Source organism: Bacillus rossius, chromosome 2, assembly GCF_032445375.1.
Source record: "Bacillus rossius redtenbacheri isolate Brsri chromosome 2, Brsri_v3, whole genome shotgun sequence".
NCBI lineage: Eukaryota > Metazoa > Arthropoda > Insecta > Phasmatodea > Bacillidae > Bacillus > Bacillus rossius.
Window position 1 is genome coordinate 122,388,525 of NC_086331.1, and position 25,667 is coordinate 122,414,191.

The 25,667-nt window shown below is 34.2% G+C and overlaps 1 protein-coding gene across 2 annotated transcripts in view; it reads left to right on the forward strand.

The window, feature by feature from the left end:
* Positions 1-1,556: 1,556 nt before the first annotated feature.
* LOC134529726 (histone acetyltransferase KAT8-like) overlaps positions 1,557-25,667 on the forward strand; it is a 30,706-nt gene continuing 6,595 nt past the window's right edge. The window contains exons 1-7 of one of the 2 annotated variants that reach the window (XM_063364108.1): positions 1,557-1,955; positions 9,993-10,104; positions 12,662-12,806; positions 13,195-13,413; positions 14,744-14,974; positions 15,724-15,968; positions 20,863-21,095. In XM_063364108.1, the coding sequence (XP_063220178.1) occupies positions 1,724-1,955; positions 9,993-10,104; positions 12,662-12,806; positions 13,195-13,413; positions 14,744-14,974; positions 15,724-15,968; positions 20,863-21,082 (1,404 nt within the window). In that variant the 5' untranslated portion in view covers positions 1,557-1,723 and the 3' untranslated portion in view covers positions 21,083-21,095. Of the gene's footprint in view, positions 1,956-3,317; positions 5,190-9,992; positions 10,105-12,661; positions 12,807-13,194; positions 13,414-14,743; positions 14,975-15,723; positions 15,969-20,862; positions 21,096-25,667 lie in introns of those variants that run through there. The other variant, XM_063364109.1, reaches the window with a different exon arrangement.

Here is a 25,667-nt window from a genome sequence, read left to right on the forward strand (position 1 = left end):
GTGAATGGGTCCAATAGAACATGTGACTGTTTTTGCTATCGCAAGTATTTTAGATCCACGGTTTAAAAAGATGCACTTCAATGATGCGATAGCTTGTTCGATTGCTGTTTCGAAAATTAAAGATTTAATGAAAAAGAATTTGCAAAGCAGTGAAGAAACTGATTCCGATTCTCACAAGTCCGATAAAAATTAACAGACCTTTTCATTATGGAGTGATCACCATAAGTTAGTGCATCATAACTGGAAAGTTAACAAATCTGAAGATGTTTTGTCTGACGAACATTCAGTTTATCTCAGAGTTCCTGTTGAAAGACTGAACGAAAATCCGTTAGAAATATGGAGGGATTATAAAATACAATTCTCAAAGCTGTACAAAATAGCTTTTAAGTATTTAACAATTGTTGGCACATCTGTCCCTTCAGAAAGACTCTTTTCACAGGCAGGGCTAGTTTTGACTGAGCAAAGAAACCGATTAAAGGGAAAAAATATTAATTAAACTTTTGTTTTTACATATCATTGAAAAAAAAAATATTGGAATATGTAAAGAAAATAAAGCTGTGTTGGCTGTGTGATTGTGAATTTTAATACATATTTTTCCTTGTACTTACCTAGTTTTCTTTAAGGCCTAAACATGTCATTTAGAAAACAATCGATGTTTTAGAAACATCGATGTATGTATTTCTCAATACATCGTATTAACATCGATGCAAATGATCGATGCATTACATCGGAAAAAACATCGATGTACATTTTAAATGTCCATCCCTAAGTTAAGTGGCTGTCGCTGTGGTGCTTGGCTTTAATTTATTTAGTGTAGTTGTCAGGAGAGGGGAAGGTCACCCTTTCCCCCTCAGTTAGGTGGCTGACTGATGTATGAAGGTGTCGTGATGTCTGTATTTAGAGGCTTGTAAAGTGTAGTGTCAAGGGTGGCCTAGTTGGTTTCGTTGTGTGAGTGTGGTGTTAGGCTCCAAGGCCGCGCAAGGCAGCGCAGTGGCCTCCAAGCAGGTATGTGCCCAGCCAGTCACCGGGAGCCATACGGTCGTGCATAGTGTGAGGTCCCGCTGTGGGAGGTGGGTTTGCTGGGCGGGCGACTGCATGGGATTCTGTTAGTCTGCTCCCGCAAACAGCCAGGTAGCACTGGTTAATTAAACTTATACCTAGCTTAAATAGAACTCCTCCATACACTAGTCACTGATACAAGCGATTTATATTCTACACACAGGTCATCATTTGTCCTCCCCAGTAACCCGCAAACAAGGAAACTATTTAATTATTACACACATAGCACTGACACGCATCTTACATTGTACATTAATAAAAAAAATACATACGCACTGTTATAAATGTCAATAATGCTTGATGCTATCTATGTATGAGTTGCGGCACCACTCGTCACCTATACCCCAAGGCTGGTGTAGAGAAGCCTGTGGGATATGGCTTTCTTTGAGAGACGGCCATGTTGGTTTCAGAGGGAGGAAGCCGAGGCCAAATGCAGGACACGACCGTTTCTATATAGTTATGCTATGATATGTTCCTTCTTGACTCTTTTCTATCCTTGCTTGGTTGTTTTTAATACCTGTTGAATCTCTGAATTCGTCGTTATTAGTACACAACATGTTTCTTGTTTTTATTTTGTTCAAGTGCATTTAAATTACTGCTTTACTGAACGGCAGTTTTGAAATTAAATGTAAAATTACTGACGTTACCGACTAAAATTGTCAGAATGTCAGAAATGTTTGTGTTAAAGCCGTTGGATGGAAGTGACCAAGAGTTGTTTGAAGATTCGTTAGGTTTAGATGATAATTTAATGAGAAAACAAGAAAACAGAAACTTTAATATTATGAGTGACCCTAAAGTTGACGGGGACAATGAAGACGACGAGTTTATTAATGGAATCGAAGCACTGGTAGACATCGGTGAACATTATTTGGTTAAAAGACCCGATGACACATGGCGTAAGTAGTAAGCGTAAAAATGGTTATTGTTGAGAGGGACTTTCAAGTGAAAAAAAAAAAATTCAAGAATTGTTTGTTGAATATGTAGTTGGGCGGTATTTGCGAACAAAAAATTTAAAAATCCGAAAATACCTTTATTTTATGCTCTTCAACGTCCTCTTTTCATTAAAAGTGGCGGAGGTAAGAAATTCCAAATACTTTAGGAGATATCGAATTTTTAAATTTCATCATATGTAGTTGAGCGGTATTTCCGAAAAAAAAATGGTAAATATTTACAATCGCGGTAGATGCCAATAAAAATGCTAAAAATCTGAAAATACTTTTATTCTGTGCCCTTTCACTTCCTCTTTTCAAATCAACCGGCGGAGGTAAGAAATTCCAAATACTTTAGGAGATATCGAATTTTTTAATTTCATCATATGTAGATTCGCGGTATATGCCAAAAAAAAATGCTAAACATCTGAAAATACCTTTATTATATGCTCTTTAACTTCCTCTTTTCATTAAAAGCGGCGGAGATTAGAAATTCCAAATACTTTAGGAGATATCGAATTTTTAAATTTCAGCACAAAACCAGCGCATTCCTGTGGCGTGCGTGCACCATTGTTTCTTGTTTACGTACGAGTATCTATTTTTTTTATTGGATAATGATGTCACGTGATAGTTCGTGATAGGCCAGAATTCAAATGAACTAATACGTGATTATTTAGTTCAATTATTGTTTAAAACTGTGTTTAATTACCGCCTCCAACTTACGTGAGTTTTTAACGTTTCTAATTTTAAAGTCTTATTTGTTATTTTGATATTGTTGCGCAAGTAATAAGTAACAAAAAAAATTACGTGAGTTGTTACTGTACATCCTTTGTTACGGGTTTGTTAGGTAAGGTCAGTTACATTATAAATAATTTAAAACTAACGAATAATTAAAATTAATTCACATTATTTTTAATATCACCTTAGTTTTAAAGTATTTATAATGTAACTGACCTGACCTAATCGACCATTTTAGTTTACTGTTCACCCTCTGTCCGGGTTTGTTTGGTCAGGTCAGTTACATTATAAATATTTTAAAACTAAACAGCCATTAAAATTAATTCACAAAATAATTTTTAATGTCGGCTTAGTTTGAAAGTATTAATAATGTAACTGACCTGACCTAATCAACCATTTTATTAATTACGCATTCACGATTCACGTATTCACGTACACGGCAAAATAACAAAAATGGCGCCGCTCGAATGGTTCCACAGGTCTTGTATTGCAAAATTTAAAAATTCGATATCTCCTAAAGTATTTGGAATTTCTTATCTCCGCCGCTTTTAATGAAAAGAGGAAGTTGAAGAGCATATGATAAAGGTATTTTAGGATTTTTTACATTTTTTTGGGCATCTACCGCGACTCTACATATCATGAAATTAAAAAATTCGATATCTCCTAAAGTATTTGGAGTTTCTTATCTCCGCCGGTTGATTTGAAAAGAGGAAGTGAAAGTGCATAGAATAAAAGTATTTTCGGATTTTTAGCATTATTTTTGGCATCTACCGCGATTGTAAATATTTACCAAAAAAATGTTAAAGATCCGAAAATACCTTTATTATATGCTCTTCAACTTCCTCTTTTCATTAAAACCGGCGGAGATAAGAAATTCCAAATACTTTAGGAGATATCGAATTTTTAAATTTCATCACAATACCAGTGCCGTGATGTGGCGGTTAACATTGTTTCTTGTTTACGTACGAGGTACGAGTATCTACTTTTTTTATTGGATAATGATGTCGCGTGATTGTTCGTGATAGGCCAGAATTCAAACGAACCAATACGTGATTATTTAGTTCATTTATTGTTTAAAACGGTGTTTAATTACCGCCTCCAATTTAGGTGAGTTTTTAACGTTTCTAATTTTAAAGTCTTATTTGTGTTTTTGATATTGTTGCGCAAGTAATAAGTAACAAAAAAAAATTTACGTGAGTTGTTACTGTGCATCCTTTGTTACGGGTTTGTTAGGTAAGGTCAGTTACATTATAAATAATTTAAAACTAAAGAATAATTATAATTAATTCACATTATTTTTAATGTCGGCTTAGTTTGAAAGTATTAATAATGTAACTGACCTGACCTAATCAACCATTTTATTAATTACGCATTGACGATTCACGTATTCACGAACACACGGCAAAATAACAAAAATGGCGTCGCTCGAATGGTTCCACAGGTCTTGTATTGCAAAATTAAAAAAATTCGATATCTCCTAAAGTATTTGGAATTTCTTATCTCTGCCGCTTTTAATGAAAAGAGGAAGTTGAAGAGCATATAATCAAGTTATTTTCGGATTTTTAACATTTATTTTCGCAATACCGCTCAACTACATATGATGAAATTTAAAAATTCGATATCTCCTAAAGTATTTGGAATTTCTTACCTCCGCCACTTTTAATGAAAAGAGGACGTTGAAGAGCATAAAATAAAGGTATTTTCGGATTTTTAACATTTTTTTTCGCAATTACCGCCCAACTACATATTTACCAATTGTTTCTTTTAGCATTACGTAATAGTGTAGCTTGATTGTTCTGAAAAATATCGTTTTTGATTTCAACTGGGTTCTAAAAAAATCCCACTACTGGGAATGCGGTAAATATGTATTTGAGCGGTATTTGCGAAAAAAAAATGTTAAAAATCTGAGAATACTTTTATTATATGCTTTTTAAATTCCTCTTTTCATTAAAGCCGGCGGAGATAAGAAATTCCAAATACTTTAGCAGATATCGCCGTTCTTAATTTTGCTATAGAAGATCTGTGTAATCATTCGACAGATGCCATTTTTGTTATTTTGCCGTGAGTTTTTGAATGCCTAATTAATTAATATGGTGGATGAGGTGAGGTCAGTTACATTATGGATACTTTGAAACTAAGGTGACATTAAAAATAATGTGAATTAATTTTAATTATTCTTAAGTTTTAAATTATTTATAATGTAACTGACCTGACCTAACCAACCGGGACAAAGGATGGACAGTAGGAACTCACGTAGTTTTTTTAAAATTATTACTTGCGCAACAATATTCAAATAACAAAGAAAACATTAAAATTTGAAACGTTAAAAACTTACCTAAGTTAGAGGAGGCTATAATTCCTTTGCCATTAGTAGAAAATGATGAAGTAGTTCACCTACATCGCGGAAAAAAAAATTCATACACGTAAACAAGAAACAATGGTGTATGCCGCATGAATGCACAGGTTTGGTGATGAAATTAAAAAATTTGTTATCTCCTAAAGTATTTGGAATTTCTTATCTCCGTCGGGTTTAATGAAAACAGGAAGTTAAAGAGCATAGAATAAAAGTATTTTCGGAATTTTTAAATTTTATTTAACAAATATTGCCCAACTATGAAAATTAAAAAATTCGAAATCTCCTAAATTATTTGGAATTTCTTATCTCCGCCAGCTTTAATGAAAAGATGAATTTAAAGAGCATATAATAAAAGTATTTTCAGATTTTTAACATTTTTTTTTCGCAAATACCGCTCAACTACATATTTACCGGCTTATCTGTGTGGGGGTAATTTTTGGTGATATTCTACCAGAGGGGCTTTTACGTAAAGTAAAAATAAAAATCTGAAAATATGATTTTCGAACACTAGAGATGTTTCCATATTAACGCTGAAAACTGTGTTTCTAAATTCTAACTGGTTTATTAGAAACCACTGTTAATAGGTTACATTGCTTTACCTCATTAAAGATGCAGCCACTATTTTTTGCATTCCCTTGTGGGTAGGTGTGTAGGTATATATGATTTGGATAAATTGATTTAATTTTTGAAAATGGTCAGTTACGTAAGGTTAGCAACATCAAAAAAATACTTCAAAACAATGTGGATGTTTGGGTTAGTATAGCTACATTAAAACTACTTTGAAAACATGTGGACAGTTTTTGACAATTATGTAAACTGACACATAAAAGGTCATGTCAAGGGTTGATGCTGGGTTTGGATGCACAGTTGGGATTCACATTATTATTATTTTTTAGTTATCATTTACGTTACATTGTGTGATGCTATCCTAATCAAAAATATACACGTCTTTATGAGTGGAAATCCACAGGATCAGCAATGCAATTAAAACATATACAAGAGTGGCCGCTTCACTGCATAGTTGTCAAATGTGAACTACAAACAGTAATTTCTGAGAAACCAATAAGAATTAAGAATCACTGTTTACAGGGTAAATAGGGAAACATCTTTAGTAGAAACATTAAAATTTCATTATAATTGCAATACCATTGTAATATTAACTGCTGAGATTTTTAAAGTAATACCAATATTGACTAAAGATCTCGTAAACAAACACACAAACCCACACGCAAAAACAATAAATGGCGAAGGCATTATCATGCATAGGTATTGTAATGTCTCTTAATGCAATGTAAAAAATAATAATAATAAAATTCAGAAAATACTTTTTTTCAGGAACTATAGATGTTCCTGTATTTACTTTGAAAACAGCATCTATATAATCCAACTGGTTTCTGAGAAATCACAGTTTATAGCTTATGCATTGATGCTGCTTTCGCCATTGTTTTTTAACGTTCTTATTCCCGGAAAATCACAGAATCGTCAAACATAACATTCACAACAGTCTATTCTAAGGCCGCGTTTGTGCATGATCAGTATAAATATTACAAATATGTTACATAGTGAGAAGGTCGTTTATATTTGGTTAGATCCGTTAAAAATACTTCTAAATATTGTGGACGGTTAGCTAGGTTAGTATAGGTATATTATAAATACTGTAAAACATTTTTAATGGTTGCTTAAGAATGGCAACAAAGAGTAGCAACCTATTCACTCAAGTCCATTCAAGGGCCCAAATAGTTTCTAAGTTCACTGCTCGCACGAGCAACTTCAGTAGCACATATTACAGGGTAAAAAAACAAAAGATTTTCATGTCATCTTTCACCTTTCATAGACTTATGTGACGGAGAAACTAGAATAGTCAACATATATTAAAAAAAACTTTAAAAAAGTGTGGATGGTTAATTAGGTTATAGCTACATTAAAAAGATTGTGAAATCATGTGAATGATTGGTTAGGTTGTAGCATTAGAAGACCCTGCCTTTGCCAGGTTTTAAAATAATTTTGAGAAATAAATATTATACTTTGTCATTCAGAGAGGATTCAACTGATTTTGTAGTTGTTTTTTTTATTTTTATTTTTTATTTATTATGAATGTTGCAGGTTAGGTCGTCTTCTAGCCGGGCCGATCTGAGTTGTAATAAGGTTAGGATAGCTACGTCTCAAATTGGTAATTCCTAAGCAACCATTAAAAATATTTGACAGTATTTTTAATGTAGCTCTACTAACATAATCAACCATTCACAATGTTTTAAAGTATTTTTTAATGTAGCTAACCTAACACAATTGACCATTCTCAATATTTGACTTAAGTTTTCCAAAACATAATCACACAGACCCACATGGTAAAGCAAAAAATTGTGGTGACCGCGTCAATGCATAGGTATTGTAATGTATACTTTAAACGGTTATATTTCTTCAAAACCAGTAGAAATTTAGAAATGCTGTTTTCAAGGTAGAGGAATGTCCTAAGTGTTCGAAAGAATTATTATCTAAATTTAATTATTATATGTATGGAAAAGCCATGACAAGAGAAATTTACCTTTATTAATAATAATAAATATAATAAAAGTTCCATACTATATATCCTTGTTGATCCATTGATCTTGATGGCATGATCTGATATGATTAATCCTGTGGTACATGTCACTTCTGTTTTATTTAAGTACGTCGAAAGATCCTGGACCTAACAAAACTTGTGTTATAATACTGAAATATGATTATAAGTAGAATACAAAAGAAAAAAATTCCACAATACCTGACATAATTTGTTTGTATTGTGATATTCTTTTTGGATCTTTCGACGTACTAAATTAAAACAGCAAGCATCAAGTATCACAGGGTCATGTCATCAGAATCAAGAAATAAATTTGTATTCATGATGCAGAACTTTTTTGAAGTCAAAACTGGTCATGTGATGGTTATTAAGTGACGTAACAAAGATACTTGCTGCAAATTTCAAATAAATAGCTTACCCCTTAATTTCACTCGACTTTATGGCCCTGCCCAATATCTTATTTCTCAGAACTATATTGAATGAATATGAGAAATAGATTGATATAAAATTGCAGAAGTATATTTTTTATGCAACAGGTTCTGATTTCAAGGTCCCTGCTATAATTAAGGCAAGCTGTTTGGAAGCACAGTAGGAATTCACGTATGGTGGCGGCCATTGTACTGTGAAGGGAAACTTGTTAAAACGGTTGTCTTTATAGCAGCAATCAAGGAAACGTGTTTTAAATTATGTACAAAACTATTTTCATTATTTTTAAAACATCACACTTGACACAAGTTGTACCAAAACATAAAACACTCATAGTTAATATGGTGCTTATCCTATACTGACTTGAACACACCTCTTTACCTATAAATATTCTGCAAATAAAATTGAAATAACCACCTCAAAGGACAAAAAAAAAAAAGCTAAAACGAATGATTTCTAAAGTTTTTTTGCAGAAGCTTCTGAACTATACATTTGGCCAGGGGAATTGTGCGGTAAAATTTATCAAAAAATAAGAAAATTGTAATGCATGAATTATTATAATTGCTGCAGCATAGGTTAAAGTTTGGAGTCCAGCTTTTCCATTAAAAAATAATAATTTGAAAAATTAATTTTTCTATCACTATTATTGTTCCTATTTTCTTCTTAAAACTATGTTTTTGAATTTATACTTAATTCTAAAATACTCAATATTGGAGGGAATTGAAGTAAAGGAAAATTAAGTATGGGATAGAAAAATTTAGGTGGGCCGTATAGGTTCAGTTTTTTTTCTGGTCGTGCTGAAACCAATGTCTGATTACACACACATCAAGCATGATCACATTTTTTTGCCTCAAACATGTAGAAGACAATGCATGTCGCCTCGCATCATGGCTTCGCTTGAAGGTCTTTGGTGGACTCTGGCTCCTCCACAGTACAGAGACTTTTCTCTAGATGCACTCCATTGTCTTTATCAGTCACTATAACACTTCTACAAACTGAGGTTGCCCGTCGGGTAAATGGAATGTGCTTGCTCTGTGCTCTAGCATTTGGAAAGATAGCCCTCTGCTGCTGATATTTTTTCATTGCTCCCATAGCTCTCACAATATTTTCAATCCTCTTGATCTGCTCTTTTTTTTTCAACTTGCAGTTTTCTTTGGTTCTGAACGTATTTACGTAGAATATACTAGTATTGCAAAATTTGGAATTTTCAATTCTGCAAATTGTTGGTTATTGTTGTTATAAACAATATTGGTTCAGGGCTTACCAACGACATCTCCATCTGCGTCGTAGCTTCTCAAGGTCATGAGATACAAAGGTATGAGTACCCCTTTATGACAGTGATGTAAGAAAATTACCTTAATAAAATTCAGAAGATACTTTTTTCGAAAACTAGAGGTGTTCCTGTATTTATCTTTGAAAACACCTTCTTTATAATCTAACTGGTTTCTGAGAAATCACAGTTTATTGCTTACATTATAATACTTCTGCTATGATGCAGCTTTCACCATTGTTTTTTAACGTTCTTATACACAGAGAATCACAGAATTGGCAAACCTAACATTCACAATACAGTCTATTCCAGGGCCGCATTTGTGCATGTTTGGTATAAATATTACAATAATAAAAGTGTACCACTATTGAAATAATGGCTTGAAATGTTTACAGTGTGTTTAATATTTTTTCATGTGTTTCCAATTTCAGTCTTTATTTCATACAAGTTTTCTTTCTATATGTAGCCATTTTGTTATAATAGGTTTTTATTGTGTAACTTGTACAAGCATCTATATACATGAAATAGTGATTGTTAAGGCTACCCTAAATTATTTTACATTGTATGTTTTAATGTGTACAGTATTCATTGTAAAATAACTTATGTACTTGTAAAGTTGCATGGATTATAAACCTTCCTTTTTAATTCTTACTTCAGAGTCAGCTGAAGTGATTCAGAAAAGATACATTAAACCTGATGGCCATTGGGAATATTATGTCCATTACGAAGGTTTTGATCGCCGTCTGGATGAATGGGTTACCCGAGACAGGTATGTATTTTGTGTCTTCGCATGCTACAACAATACTTAAACAAATAATGGAAATTTAATACTTGGTCCGTAAAATTGACTTGATCTCGTACCCATGTCTTATAATTGAAGTAGTTAATATGATGGTGTATTGCAGTTGTAGGGAAATATTTATGGTATTTTCTGTTTGTTGATGGTTTGTCCAAATATCATTGAATTAAGGAAGTTTTTTTTGACATTTAATTTAAAGTAGCACTATATAGTATAGCATCATATAGTAATGAACGATTCATAGGTTACATTAGCGACAAGAAATACTTAAAAATATTGTGGATAGTTGGTTGGGTGAGTATAGCTACATTAAAAATACTGTAAAATCTTGTTACTTTAGGTTAGCAATGTTAAAAATACTTAAAAATAATGTGGGTGGTTGTTTGGGTTAGTATAGCTACATTAAAAATTATGTAAATTCATGTAAACGTTTGGCTAGGTCAGGATATCTACATCTTAATTTCATAAATCCTAAGCAACCATAAGAAATATTTTATAGTATTTTTAATGTATTTATACTAACCCAACTAACCATACACAATATTTGAAGTTCTTCAGAACAAACACACAATCCGACACGGTTAAACAATTAATGGCGGCGACAGCAGTAATAATACACAGATATTGAAATGTGAGCTAAAAAATGGGATTTCTCAGAAACTATTAGGATTTTATTAACATTGTTTTCAGGGTTAATACAGGAACGCCTCTAGTATTGGGAAGTGGTATTTTTATAAATTTATTTTTACACTGCGGAAAAGTAGCTACATAAGATTTTACTGGTATTTTCCACAGGAAGAGGGTTCTCCATTGAATGGGTCTGTCCCACAGAAAGGGGATTTACAATACAGTCAGGAATTTCCCACAAAATAGGATTTTTTTAAAAATTATTATTACATATGTTTCCTCTTTTTTGTTACACTTTTGACTACAATTTACTAATTAATTTTAGACGAGTATTAGCCTGGCTATTATTTACATCTTATTCATATAATTTAAATGATAAGATCTTGATTAGTATATAATTATTTGTTCCTGTGTCAAAGGAAATATAAATAGCAAAGTATTATTGTTATTAGAGTGGAATTAGACCTTTAAACTAAATTTATTAAGATATTCTATTTAAAAATACTTTTAAAAAAATCCTTGATTTAAAAACCATGTGCAAAACCGTTGTTTAAACCACTGTGATTTAATTCAGCCAACCCTGCTAATTTCTAATTAAGAGTTTAAAACTTGAAAGAAAAAAAAGGTTAAAACATGCAGCGCGACCTCACATGGCAACGTCCAAGCGACGACTGACAAGAAAAAAAAACACAAAGTATTGTTACGATCGCGCTGGGCTGCAGTGCTTGGCATTGCCGCGCTCATACGGCCTGTCTGCGCCCCCTTCCACCTGCATCCTCTCCCTGGTATCTCGTGTCATATTATCGCGCGACATCCTGACCGTCGCAGCGCGCACCTGCCTCAGATCGAGTTACTTAAAAGAGGCCGCACTGCGGAATAAAAGGACCCAGACATGTTTATCGGCGCGTTTTGTGGGAACCCGATGCTTGTTGCGTTTATCGGCGTTCTTTGAGCAGCCGCCGCGTCCTTCGACAGGACTTACGACGCGTTTCTGGACATTTCGACGGCGAAGGTCGCGCAATATCTCGGAGACATGCCCGATTGTTCTGGACAGGAACCCAAGGGCTATATAAAGAGGTTGGGCCGACCTTCGAGTCAGTCAGAGTCTGAGTGGGGAGTTCTCCCGCGGCAGAGTTTCCGGGCGATAGTGCCGCGGGTGCGGCAGAGTGGCGAAGTCCTTGGACGAAGGTTCCAGGGCAGGGAGTGAGTGAGTTCAGTGGAGTCGGGAGTTTCTGGGCGATAGAGTCGCGGGCGCGGCGGAGTCCCAAGTGAAGTTGCGAGCGAGTCGTCGTGTGGGATCTCGGCGAAGAGTGTGACCGCGGCGGCGGAGTGCGGCGACGGAGTCCCGCGGCGGAGACCCAGGAGGGGTGCTGCGGCGAGAGTTGCGCCGGAAGTGCGGCCCAGCGAGGTGTGTGGAACGAGTGACTGGGGAATAGACATTTCTTTAAGTGTAGTTAATTATTTGCCATCTTAGAAGATTAATTGTAAGTGACAAGTAGTGGTGATAAATAAAACTGTGTGTGTAATAAAAATCTTTAATTGGGCTATCCTTTACAAACCCGCAGGTAAATCGTAACAGTATCAATGGGAACTTCCCCAAAAAGCTGCTTTCCTGTGGGCTACAAATACTTTTCTTACAATTACTACTCTCTGAGTTCCCAGTCAGAGAGCTCTCCTACTGTCTGTCCTAGCAAATGTCTCCATCTCCAACACAGGCAGGATGCAATAAAATATTGTCTATAATTTCGGCACAACGCATCTTTTGTTCTTTATTTTACAGACACCAAATGAATGGATATATAATGTAAAATACATGTTTTTGTTAACTAGCAGTAATTAATTTGAAACTTTTTAATTGCCTTCTTTGCATAAAACTCATTTTTTTGTTGTTGTTTTTTAGGATTATGTGCTCTCAGTTTGAAATGGCAGAGCATGATTGTACAAATGCTCAGAGGCTCATCTCTGGAGACGCAAATGATAAATCAGATAGGAAAATTACAAGAAACCAGAAGCGTAGGCATGATGAAATCAATCACGTCCAATTGGTATGTCTACTTGTTATGATTTTAATTATATATGTTTTTTTTAAATATTTGAATAATATCTGTTTTCATTAATCACTGTTATTTTTTTATTGTTTGAATAATGTTATTGAAATACCTTAATTAAATGCCTTGAAGCATTAAACATTTAATTTTATGTTAGAACATTAAAAATAAATTATCTTTACTCAAACTACAACTCTTAAAGGGAATAACGATACACTTATTCTTAAATAATTTTCATTTTACTGTGCAGGGATTATCTAACATTTGGGAAAAAATTTCACTTTCACAGAGAAGTAATTGTATTTTTTGTTTAAGTACTAGTCAAGTTTTATTCCTGCGCTAATCCTAAACTTTTTTAATTCTTCTAATATATGTCTATTTTTAGACATATGCAGAGATGGACCCAACAACTGCTGCTTTAGAGAAAGAGCATGAAGCAATTACCAAAGTGAAATACATTGATAAATTACAGTTTGGTCGCTACGAGATAGATACGTGGTACTTTAGTCCTTATCCGGAAGAATATGGAAAACAGCCCAAACTGTGGATATGTGAATACTGTTTGAAGTACATGCGTCTGGAAAAGACATGCAGGTACCACTTGGTAAGTGTAATGTTTTATTGTTGGCGGCAAATATTGTAAACCGTCAAAATTCACAGCAAAGTTTATTTAACATTGCTGTGTTTGAACTTGCAGTTTATTTATTTGGGAACTGTTATAAAAGCTAAATAAAAGTCCATTGTGTGTACTCTTACAGCAGCTTTTTAGCCTATATTGTAATGTAAATAAGATTCACGAGTTCATCTCTGTTTGTGTGTCTGGGGGTTGAGTGATGCTTGTGCGTGGAATAGATTGTTGGTCAAGACGTTCATGCCTCTTCAGTGATAGTCGTCTGGCCTTGTTCAAGGGAGCCAGAACTGATGCAGTTATGTTGTGTATTAAATAATATTGGATAATTTTGCTGTACCATGTTTGTAATGTTTTGGAACTCGCTGTAATGTTCCACTCTTCCAAAGGAGATGGTGATTTTAAGAGGATATAAATGGGGAGAATTTATTTATTTTTCAACCTTTGTGGAGATGCCAGCGCTCAGTTCATTGCCCACTCCCGATACTGTCACCCCGTATAATTCAACTTTTTATTTTGTGCCTTGTTCTGTAGAACGATGGTACGCCAGTTTGCAGCGCTGCAGGGTTTTCAAGAGGTCAGAAGAGAGAGCGTTCCTCCAGGAAGCGAGATGGTTGTATCGGTCTGGAGTTAGGCTAGTGATAGGGTTTGTAATAGGCACTAGAGTACAGGAAATGCATTAAGCAAACCGAGTGTAGAGTCTGTAGGCCCTCGAGACCTACCGATGTTCGCAGTGGGGTGGATGCTTGCGAGGGAGGTCCTAGGTTCGACCCTCGGGTAGACCTACAGCGACTAGATAGAAGATAAGCTGAAGATAAGCAAGAATAAATATGAATGTCCTTGGAAATACCTGATGTATTAATTGAAATAAACCATGATTAACTCCAAAGAATCCTGTCAAGCCGGCGAAAAGTATGAATATCACAAACCCAGCCCCCCCCCCCCCCTCTCCCTCCCCTCTACTTGTATCCGTAGTCAGCCTTCCTTATGTCCCGTTTACATACGGTCCATTTAACACTGATTGTGTGCAAAGATTACAATATATTTTAGTAATATGTACTGTTAGTTTAGGTTTTAGGGATAGAAATTCAAGAATTTTGAAAATTACTTTATGGGGTAATTTTACTGCAATCCAAACCCTGACGTAACAAAATCCCACTTACATTGTTATATTTGAAACCTTAAGTCTGATTTGTAAAAAATTCATTATTTGAAAAACAACTCATTCTAATAGTTTGATTTTTCTATTAAATATTGTAGTAGTTTTTTCTTACAGTTTTGTAAGCTAAGCATTCTTTTGTTACAGAGTGAGTGTACTTGGCGCCAACCTCGCGGTAAGGAGATATATCGTAAAGGTACTTTGTCTGTCTGGGAAGTAGATGGCAAAGACCACAAAGTTTACACCCAGAATTTGTGTCTATTGGCAAAGCTTTTCTTGGACCACAAGACACTCTATTTTGATGTTGAGCCCTTCATGTTTTACATATTGTGTGAAGTGGACAAACAGGGTGCTCATCTAGTAGGTTACTTCTCTAAGGTGCGTGTCAGTTTACTCCATAAGGTCTGTTATTTTAATTATTAGGAGCTCTTAATCCTCTAAAATTGAAGTAGTGGTAAAGGTAACTTTGCAATTTTTATTTTGTACTATTTCACTGCAATTAATTAAAATGTGCTAAACTGTATATTGTTGTTTGTATGTTTACTTTTTTTTATTTGGAGTAGGTCAATAGCTAAATTGCCAGTGTGTAGTTGCTACTGCTTGTGTGTTTGGGGGGAAAAAAATTGTTACCTCAAACCCAAAATAATAAAATGCATGGCGAAAAAATTTTTGGCATTTGTACTCTGCACATCTACGTTCCAGTATTTAATGCTTTTCAACAGTATTTATTTCAGTTTATTAGAATTTACTATTTTATTTAATTTTTAATACTAGAACTTATAAGCTATAGTCAACAACATGAACATCCATTATGACCAAGCTGTAAACTGCAATAAATTTTATTTATAAATACATCAAACACAGTTTTTCATTATTATTTTTTTGCAACTTTTATTACTTATTCATAGGCTTGAAGATAATTTTGTCAATAGCAGCATGATATTGACAGTAAATCATAATATAAAATATAAGTTATTGCTTATAAATTTTTATTTTTTGATTTTTGTATATGAAAAGGTTTATAAGTGTGTGTATAAATGTGTTATAAAGTTAGAGTGTTGAAATTTATTTCTCCATATGTGTAATCCCTTAAAAATTAAATTAATTTTTGTTTTTGGTTTTTATAGGAAAAAGAGTCCCCTGATGGAAATAATGTTGCTTGTATTATGATACTGCCACCTTACCAGCGATTGGGATATGGGAAATTCTTGATTGCATTCAGTTATGAGTTATCAAAACTAGAATGCACTGTTGGTAGTCCTGAGAAGCCATTATCAGATCTTGGCAAGTTGAGTTATCGTTCCTATTGGTCATGGGTGTTGCTTGACATTCTCAGGGACTTTAGAGGAACTGTGTCCATCAAAGCTCTCAGGTAAATGCTGTTGGTGTGGAAAAATATATTATTAGATTTAGGTTTGTGCTTTTGTGAATATACAGATGAAAGAATTACAGATGTGCATGTGTGCAGTCCAGCTAATCTGTACATTTCATTTTTGCTTTTTTTTTTTATCAGATATACATTGATTTTGTAATGCCACTTGTTCTGTTATGTGGTTATTTGGAATGGGTATAGACAGCTATTTTTTAAGTGGAAATTTGTGCAGTTATTCAAAGGAACTATGTACAGAATTTGATTCCAAAATTTTTAGCTGGAATGCACTAAAAATATCTAAACCATGTAACAGAAAGCAATTATTATCTTTGAATACACAAAGTTTTCTTTAGACAACCGTTAGTTTTGTGAAGGGTAAATTTGTGTTTTCTTAAATGGTGATACGGAAATAATTGTATGATGTTTATCATTACTTCATTACTTTAGAAACTTGAAACTTCTTAATCTGTAGCAAAGCATAATTCATCAAAATATAAGTGAATACAGCAAAATTTAAATAATATCACAGAACAGAATGATGGCAAGCAAGGAAGCAGCAGAGATCTTAGCAGTAGGCTTAATATAAAACAATAAATACCCTACAAAAGAAACAGTGAAATTAAATTTAAAAAAAAATATATCATTATGATAATGAATGAGGATAAAGAAAATATATATCTTAGTTATAAAATAAAAATTACAGTTAGTATATTTTAAATAAGTACACCAATCCCTCACCACGCATGACTTCAGATAGCGCATATTTACTTAGCGTGATGATAATTTTACTCCCCTAGTCTTGAATACCGTATCAGTAGAGATGGTGATTTATAGCATTTAAAATAATGACATTTAGCATTTTGAATTTGAAATTTAGCATTTTGTAGCATTTAAAAAACACAATTTAGCCAATTCTCTCATTTTACATTACTGAAGAAAGGTATATTTTTATAAAAAAGAAACTGTTGCTTGCCGTTTTTCTGACTTATTTCCTTCAACCGACTTCTCGGTGATATTTTTTTTTTTTTTTTTTTTTTTTTTTTTTTGCAGTTTGATGTCCCTCAGATTTAATGTGCTTTTCAAGTAAATCTTTTTTTTCCCATTCCAGATGGCGATTACATAAATTAAAATTGCGCATTAAAATATTCGTATCACTTTCCTTTAACTGTTCACTTTTGTATTCATTTATGCGATTGCGAATGGAAATGACGTTTTGTCCCATTTTTACCACGAGAAATAACAGTATACAACACATTCACGAGTATGCACGTATTTGTAAACACGCAACATTCCACAGACTACACAAGAACACGGCTTTCACGTGAAACACAGCCAGAAAATGGGACTTACAATTGTTAGCGCAACGAAGCAGAGATGTCGCAATATGGTAGCCTAAAAACTTGTACTCTGCAAGATGACGGAAAATCTTCCAGCTAGTTGTTCTTTGCTTTGTTTACAATCGCGAGGCACGGATGGCCATTCTACATTCAATATTTACGAACAATAGTAGTTGTGCTGAATACACCATAAAATGATGGTTTCTTTTGATACTGAACTGAAACAAAATACAATCAGTAAATAAATTGTGTAGAGTGAAGACGAATCTACGTTTTTTACCTTGATTTCGCATTTATCTCGGAATAGTCTAGATTTAGCATTTTATAGCGAAAAAAAATATAATTTAGCATATTTTAGCATCTATTTAGCAAAAACTAAAAATCACCATCCCTACGTATCAGTAAATTTCTGTTAGCAGGAAATCACCACAGGCAATAAAAAATTTGGGTATGACACCACGAAGTCTGCTTCAACTCAGTAAACAACAGATGTACCATTACATACAATTAGCATACAGTTAGAATGCCCATGTATATCTGACTACGCTATCGGCTGTTGTACAAACATCAGCTATGGCAAGATCAGTTGCGGCTATTTGGTGTAAAGGACGAAATGTTTTTGCGTTGGCCGTACCGTTGTTACCTGGCTACAGACCGCTCCGTGATGAACTTCAGTCTAGTCAGTGGCTGGTAACTGTACATTTTCAAGCACCTGCAGTTGGAATCATGGCTTCCAAGTGAGAGTGTAATGCTTCGTGTTCAAGTATTTGAGACAAAACTAGAAGTATTACGACATTAAGAATAACATGAAGGCCACAGTTATGTTGGTTTTACTTTAGTTTTAAGCAAGTTAACTGTGTGTACAATCGTGCATATCATAAATAAGGACTCTATCAAACGTTTATATAAATCAGCAGGAATATGTTTGACATTAGACACCGGAACAGAAATGAACAGATGATTCATGTAGAAAAGGTTGAATGAATGGTGTATTGTAAAAAAATTGTGTCCTAAAAGGTGATACGCAAATAAGCACTTTAATTTTGAAGTACATAACCACCTGCCCTCCATTAACGCAGTAACGTATTTGTCATAAAGGATTTATGATAGGCTTATAAAGATAAATGGCGTGACGTATTTGTCGTTGAGTGTTATTCTATGCATTTATATTACGTGAAGAATATTTTCCCTACACATGTAGGAGTACTATAAGTTAATTAACCTTTGCTATTTATGGAGAATAATGCTTTAGAATACACATTGTCGAATAACACAAACATTTTGAAAAACAAGAGTCGTGCTAAGTGAGGGATTGGTTTACCAAGAATATAGATGGAAATTGACTTTAAATGTATTACAGCAAAAAAAATTAACCAGAAAAAAGTCTTTGTTGTATGACACTGGATCTTTGTTGTCTTTGATTACAAAGCACCCTGTCTAGATCTTCTTTCTCTTTTTTCTCTAGACAGAGAACTACCAACATTCAATGAGAAAAAAAGCTGAAAAAGATTTGCATTACATAGAGTAACAGCTCATAATGTTCCTGTATGGAACTGTTGTTACTTCTAATCAAAACAGAAATAAATTGTAATATTGTTATTGAAATTAAAATTTATTCTTCTCTTTACACAATTAAAATTGAAAACAAACCAAGGAGGAGGGTACCTGCCCTAACCTAACATCAAATAACCTAACTAAACTCACTGGGCTACTAAATTCATTACTGTCAGCAATTTGCAAACTATATCACAAACATCATAACCTTTTATATTATGAAAATAATTATACTCTTATGTCAGCAAAGAGAGAACAATGCCACATTAGTCATAAACTACTTAACATCTTAAATATAATAAATTATAGTAAACCTAATCTTCTGACTTGCAATCAGAAAAAATATGAATGATACTAAATACTTAACTACATGACTGATGACTTTTGGTCCTATGGCCCTCCAGATGATCAGGCCTGCATCACAACATGACGCGATGACAAATGACACACCATCATCATCATTATTATTATCGTTGTCGTCATTTTCGTCATCTCCCCAAAAGCCTACAACATCCTCCGCAACAACCATCCGAACAACAACCAAGAGGCCTATAAATATTCTCAAAAGGAATGTACTTAGCTCAATGTTTAATGATTTCAGCTGCCTCCATTGGCTGGATGTGCATAATTCCACCAAGATTTCTGGTCGACTCGTTCAACATGCACACACTGCCTTCTGTTCTGGTCGAGCCATTGCGCCTGCTTACGTGACACCGGACCCGCTAATCAATCAGTGCCCGATTTCTTGGCGTGACCACTGTTCAACCACCTTGCGTACAGGTCAGCTGGACTAAGATGAACCACCTCGCTCAAGGCTGCAGGGACTTACACAGGTTGTCAGCTGAAACCTTTTCCCCCTGCCTTCGCAGCACGCCGGCACATGCATACGGGTAGCACCGCCTTGTTGTTGACTTCATAAATTCCCTACGATATCTCAATATAAACATATATTTTTGTCAATTTTCCTGACTGATCAGTCAGAACTGATGGACTGATGAACTGATAGCTTTCCATCAAATTGAACTGTGGGCTCGAGGGAACTCAGCTCGAGAGAACTGTCGTGTGTGGGGACAGCGTCTCGCCAGTCCAAGCAGTGAGTCCATCAGTCTCAGCTGGTTGTCGTGGCAGACATCTTTGTTTACACTTTTTGCTTTTTTTGCTTTGTATAATTAATTGTGGAACTCCAACTGCAGCATGCAATGTTTCTTCCATATTCTACGATGAAAGGATACATCAGACAGCAACACCAAAACTGATCGTGTGGGAGGAGGCTTCAGTTCAATCCTAACTGTGGTTTGGACTGTTTGGTACGACTTGAGCATGTGGACTGATTGTGTTTGGACTGAGCAGTCCGAACTGGGAGCTGGACTGATCTTGTGTTGGGGGGCCTTAACTTTTTATTTCTGGCATTCCATTAAATCATATAATATGCTTGAACAGATCCAACATCTTAATATTAAATTCTAAAAGGCGAAACCAAGATGGCAACTTTCGGCTCCGTCTCCATAAATGTTTTTGATGAAATACAACAAGAAGATGCATTATTTCCCAATTAACATTTAAAATTTCCTTTACAGCATACATTGTTTCAGATTTATTTTTAAATGTTTTCTGATTTTAGAGAAAATTAATTTTTCAAAAACATTACATAGTTGTGTCTGAAACTTCCGTCTCTATATCTGGCAACAGTGAGCACTAAGTATTTGCTGTTCCTGAACGATATTGGGTATCAATTGCATTATATGACATAATATTGACGTCAGCCGGGGTCCACTACAAGTAGCCTCGGGTAAGCAGCTATGTCCTCAATAGGTATATAACAATACCATATTTTTTAAATCTCTCTTATAAACATGTGTTATGAAAATCCTGGGTCATCCTCTATCACATACAACATATCCTAACATTTGATGTTTTAGAACACTAATTTTTCTTTTTATTCTTTTCTATGGATAGTTGAAACTATGAGAGTGTAATACTCACTAAAGTTGTTATTTTGGCAGTGAAATGACGAGCATCGCGCAGACAGACATCATCTACGCCCTGCAGTCGATGAACATGGTAAAGTACTGGAAAGGGCAGCATGTGATCTGTGTCACACCCAAGCTCATTGAGGAGTACATAAAGACTTCACAGTTAAAAAGTCCAAGGATGACTGTTGATGTGTCGTGTCTTCGATGGAGCCCACCGAAGAAAGTGCAAGTGAAATTGGGCAAGAAGTGATGTGTTTGTAAAGGTAAACATTACATTGCTAATGGTATTAATATGAAAGCAAGTGCATTAATAAGAGTTATAAATATAATCAATAGATATTTAGTTACACCATGCAAACTTAATCTTAAATTAATTTATTTATATATTTTAAATGGTATCTGATTGGCATCTATTTGGTTTTTTTGGCACAACACAGAGCCCATCCGGGTAGTAAAAATTTTCTTTATTCCTCCACTTGAGATGTAGGATTTCACACAGAAAATCCGCAGTTCAGAAATGCACCTTATTTCACCATTTGAAAATGGGCCTATCGCTATACTAGATGCACACAAAGGATGACTTTCTGTTTCCCAATACAGTACAACCCGGTTATAACATTCCCGTTTTTAACATTTTCCCGCCTATAACACCATAATTTCATGGTCCCGTCATTTCTCCATTTATCACAATGCTTTAATTTCCCGCCTGTAACAATATTAACATTTCTACATTCCCGCCTTTAACGTTCAAATTTGCTTTGATAACTGCCACAATTTTCAGTATCTCTTCCTTCAAAGTCATAATTTAGAGCAAAAACATAGCTAGAAAATACAACACGCATATACAAACATCAGATGTTTACATTTGTGTAGTTCACCATAGACGTGGTACACACGCACTAAACAACTTGCACCGGATCAACTATCAATATGGCGTCCTGTTCGCACATGTTAGCCTTTGACTTGTTCCGTTATACTTATGATGCACATTTTGTGCACTGATACATGGTCGGAAACAGTGCTACTGTATTCTATGGTGCTGGTTTTTGTTTCAAAGGTTTAACACCTTGAGATGGTTAAATGTTCTATGGATATATTCACGGCTTTTGTTTGTGGTTAACCTTTACCGTAATTTTTTTTTTCACTTACTTATTGTAGTCACGGTCGTATTTAATTAAAATACGCAGTATTGAAATTTTATTCAGGTTATTGTACGGCTAAGATGGCCGATAAATATAAACGAAAATCATATTCTGTAGCTGAAAAAATTCAGTTTATTAACTAGTGGACAGGAACCCCAACAAAACGCGTGTTGTGATTGCAAAAGAGTTGAATATTTCTGTTTGTGTCTGAACTGTATCGTACAACACTTTTTTTAGCATATTATTAGGTATTATCTATAAATAAAATTAACCAATTTTCCACTCTATTGCTGTACTTAGTGTATTACTCCTGTATTGTGTTGTTTTACCTATACTCTTTAAATTAATCAATCGACACGTAATTTATACAAAGTGAAGATGTAATTTTATGATTTCCTGCTTATAACATTTTCCTGCTTATAACATTTTTTTAAGTTGGTCCCTTGGAGAATGTTATAACAGGGTTGTACTGTAATATGAATAAATAAAAATGTAGATGTTCATACAATTAAATGATGCCAATCAGGAATCTTTGTTACGGCATATTGCCTCTGTAGCCATGAATCTTTGTTACATGTGTAAGCACTTTGTTTTGAAAACAGTTACTGCGTAGCATACCTCAACTTTCCATTATCTTGTCCATCCTGATTTTTTTAAAAATTACATCCTAATTTTCTATTCGAAACATATTGCCCCTTTCGCATTATCACCCGGATGAATATGGTCCTTAATCAAATGCATTATATTTAAAGCTTTATAATTCTTTTGGTGTATGTAAAAAAGAACTCAAATAACCACAAAAACTTGTTGCAAACCTTTGTGATGGAGTTGATTGAAGAGTCCTTCTTGTGTTAAAGTTCTGGATATTGTATGGATAAGTGTCAGGGTGGCTACAGGCAAGGCCATTCATTGACAGCTCGATAAGCATTTTTAGGTTTTTACCTATTGTACCTTTTTTTTTTTTTTTTTTGAGGCCTTGTAATTAGTAACATGCAGTTTTCCCCAAACGTACTGAAGAATAATTGTAGACAACACATTCATCCTTATCGCAAAACCTAATATGCAGATTCAGCTATTGTTGTTGAGAAATTTTATTCATACTCTCATCTATCCAGCTACGACACACTTGCAATTTTTTATATGCTCATCAAGCAGGTGACTAAAATATGGTGCTAAACTATGAAAAATTGTGTAGGCTATCTTAGTTCATTGCGTTTGGTGTTTGAAGTTATTTCATAAACTACAGTCTAAAAAATATTGTTGTACTAGAGTAAATGTAGTAAAACATTCTATTTTTAATAAAATAATTTTGAAAGACTTAGGAAAAAAACCCAGTATTTGACTTCGTGAGGATTGGATCTGGGAAAGCCAGGAAAAATCAGTGCATTGTATTACTGATTAGAATCTGCACCAACTAGATGGAGGAGTTCAAGCAGTTAAAATCACAAATCCCATCCTGCATTCAGCGCGATATAACTATTCTTATTATGTGAATAGCATGGAGGAATAAAGGAAAATTTACCAATTGCAATTAAATGCAGCAAAAGAGAAGAAACGCTGTGCTAGGGAGATAAGGTAACTAATAGGTAAAAAAAATTTAACTGCTCAGTGAAGTAAATAAAGAAATAGAATTATATCATGAGCACATAACAGCACTGTCAAATGATTAAACGTAGTAATAGTTTTGTAAACTTGTCATTTATTAGCAAAATATTTTCTTAAACAATATATTGTGTGTACATACGTAACATTTAACTTAATATTCTATTCCTTGGAAGTGAGGGACTAAAATATTCTTCAATTTTGTGTATTGAAGTGTAAAATCACAAAAACTGTGAGAAATATTTGGATGCTTTAAAACTAACTTTTAAAATAAAATGTGCTGAAAATGTGTGTATCAGATGCAAAAGTACGTATGTGCCTAAATATACTTAAATTTTACTCCTAATGTCTTCTGGGAATATCTTATATGAATATGTATAGTGACAAGAAGCGTTTCTGAGAGATTAAAAACTTAAGAGAAAGTCTTGCGGTGGTTTTGAATGTAATATATGCATGACATTGAGAATGAAACAGGCTTTATAATTAATTGAAGGTAAAACCTGGAAATAACCAGGAATTTAGAAATCCGTGTAGAATGGCTACCCTAGAGCTCGTCTGTTTACAATCAAGAATCTCCCAAATCTCTTATAGGGATCCATTCTTAAGGACGGGGTGCAACTATTAAGGGTAACCTGTGTTCATCATGGCACGTAAGGGTGATATTTACACCCTTCTTGGTCATCACAAGCCCTCCTTCTACTGCAGCAATGATCATATTGCAGGGGCCTTGGAAAAACAAAATATTTCTGGTAGAAGGGTACTGCAGAATCGATGAATACTGTAATAGAGGGAAAATCTTTTTAAAAGAGAGAGCTACTGAAGTTATATAAGCTTGGAAAGCTGAATGTTATATGACTAGACCTGGTAAGCTACTCTCTCTGAATTTATTATTAAAAATCCTATTTTACTTTACAGGATTTTTTTCATAGGACTTGGTGTGATAAATTAAAATTTTTTTAAATATACAATACATCATATAAACCAATCCCAACATCTGGATGCTGTAAGCAGTGTTATTGTTTATGCAGACGTTAGTACCTTGGTTTTATCAAACACTCTTGTATAGGTGAACATTGAAGTGCTTTATCCACTGCAGCAAAACACACTTACAGCTATTGCCATGGCACATTTTAATTGTTGAAATTATCACTAAGTACTACTACATCTAGGCATTCAAACATTTCCTTGAAACTTAAGCATTCAATGAATGCAGAAACCTTGTGTCCTGGGCAGTTGCAACAAGAAGATTTTGATTCTCAATAAAAGGTCATCAAATATCCATTACGTCAGAAGAAAATTTATATATAACTAGAGAGTTGAACCACCTTATATTTTGATAAAGGGAAGGTGGTGTTCTTTTAAGTTTTTTTTAGTAGTGAGAAGAACTCTGTAAAATAAAACCACACATACTGGAATTTCAGTTCCCTGTCAAATAGTTATTTGATATTTTGCCTAATTGCCATTCTTAATACTGATCTTCGTGCATTGAATATCACCCTTAGGAATCAAGCCTGTAGGTGACGAATGAATTCTATCTAAATTTTAATTAGGAGTCATTTCGAAAAATATTTTTGGGTGATATTTTAAACATTAAAAAAAAGTCATATGTAAATTTTTAATATCTGTTTTGAATAAGCATTTAAGTACTTAATAAACCTTTACCAAAAAAATTATTGTGCATTGATATTTTTGATGGAATATGTCATTAAAATTATATAATGAAAAGTAATAGTATCTCTATATTATTGAAGGATTAAAATATGGGGGAATGACATACAATCTCTATGCCACAGCCTCCACTTTCTGTAAGTCTTTTTAGCAAAAATGTATGGCATATTTTAGTTCAAGCTTATAGTTGTTTTTGTTTGTAAGTTATTATCTCTGAATTTATATAACTATTATAAATAGTGCACCACTAGTATTTGTCATGTGAATTCAAATTCTATGTTCTCTCTTAGTTTTTGTTTTATCTTCAGCTAAAAATCAAACAGTAAACTGGTCATGTGCAGAGCTGCAACTAGAGTCTCTGGCACCCGGGGCATGAATTGATTCAAGCGCCCCCCCCCCCCCCCCCTCTTTTTTGGCACATAC